Source organism: Etheostoma cragini, unplaced genomic scaffold (genome assembly GCF_013103735.1).
Source record: "Etheostoma cragini isolate CJK2018 unplaced genomic scaffold, CSU_Ecrag_1.0 ScbMSFa_581, whole genome shotgun sequence".
NCBI classification, from domain to species: domain Eukaryota; kingdom Metazoa; phylum Chordata; class Actinopteri; order Perciformes; family Percidae; genus Etheostoma; species Etheostoma cragini.
This window is the reverse complement of record NW_023269185.1, coordinates 2,956-4,290: the sequence shown is the minus strand read 5'-3', so window position 1 is coordinate 4,290 and position 1,335 is coordinate 2,956. Positions and strand designations below refer to the sequence as shown.

Below are 1,335 nucleotides of genomic sequence, written 5' to 3'. Positions count from 1 at the left end.
GCCTGACCCCAGATCTCCTGACCCCCAGGGCGCCTGACCCCCAGAGTGCCTGACCCTCATACCGCCTGACAGAACGCCGACCCTAGAGCGCCTGACCCCCTAAGCGCCTAGAAGAAGTAACCTGTTCCTTTTGTTCCTGCCCAGATCCAGGCGGACCTCCTCTTCAACCAGAACACCAACGTGTACTTTGGGGATTTCTACTGCATGTACACGTCGTACCACTACGTGATCCTGGTCCTGGCGCCTGCCGGCTCCGCCGGAGACGCCTTCTGCAGCGGCCGGCTGCCGGCGCTGGACCGGTCCGACAACCGCTTCCTGCGCTGCAGCGAGGAGCGCGACGGCTCGATGTCCTTCGGCCACGCGCAGGACGTCATCCTGGAGGTGGTCTACACCGAGCCGGTGGACCTGTCTCTGGGGACGGTCCAGAAGATCAGCGGGCAGCACCTCCGGAGTCAGTCCACCGTCAACGCCAAGAAGGACCCCAGCTGCAAGATCTGCAACATCAGTGTCGGACGATAGAACGTGTTTCAAAGCTAAAGTGCTTTAAACGTTTTTTCGTCTCTTTATTTGCGGCTTTTTCCCGACGTTTTTGGTGCTTTTCCGATTTTTTTGGGACAATTTTTGTCGTATTTTCCCAACATGTTATAAGAATAAAGTCAAAACGGTTCCTGGAATCAGAAATCATCCGAGTAATAATATATATAATATTAATATGCAACACCATCACTAACAGGGGGGGCAGGTTCACACTGACTGCAGTGAATAATGGAGGGGGGGAGGGGGGGGATGGAGGAAGAACAAATGGAAGAAGGCTAGATGGATGGGTGGATGGATGAATATATAAAGAAAACATAATATCTAAATAACATTAAACAATAAAAAACACATTAGGCTGGAAACAGCTCCACTTACATCAGGATTACATCCAGCCTGGACCCGATCCACAGCCTGGACCCCGATCCACAGCCTGGACCCCGATCCACAGCCTGGACCCCGATCCACAGCCTGGACCCCGATCCACAGCCTGGACCCCGATCCACAGCCGGGGGCATTTACCTGCTACTTGTCTGATTTAAAGGTGCAGTTCCTCTCCAACGAGCCTTTAGGGTGGAGTTATACGAGCCTGGTGCCACAGGCCTGAAGGGTGGAGCTATAAGCTGTTAAAGGGGCGGGGCTTCCGGGGTGATTGACAGTCCCCAACTGAGGCCTGTCAGGGGGGACTGGACATTTAACCGAAGCAACGTGGTGCAGCTCGTTAATACATCCCCTCGCCAACCGTCAGGTATCATCGGACCCTTAGATCAGCTGACCAGCTCCACCAGGAGTGCCCCCCCC

The 1,335-nt window shown here is 54.5% G+C and overlaps 1 protein-coding gene across 1 annotated transcript; it reads left to right on the top strand.

Moving 5' to 3' along the window:
* The first annotated feature begins 125 nt into the window (after window positions 1-125).
* Window positions 126-587, top strand: LOC117941344 (phytanoyl-CoA hydroxylase-interacting protein-like). The gene has a single exon (XM_034866392.1). The coding sequence runs from the start codon at window positions 205-207 to the stop codon at window positions 517-519; it is 315 nt and encodes a 104-aa protein (XP_034722283.1). The 5' UTR covers window positions 126-204; the 3' UTR covers window positions 520-587.
* The last annotated feature ends 748 nt before the right edge of the window (window positions 588-1,335 follow it).

Bases quoted from the DNA above. Each gene is read 5' to 3' on its own strand.
- LOC117941344 (XM_034866392.1), top strand. From the start codon at position 205: ATGTACACGTCGTACCACTACGTGATCCTGGTCCTGGCGCCTGCCGGC.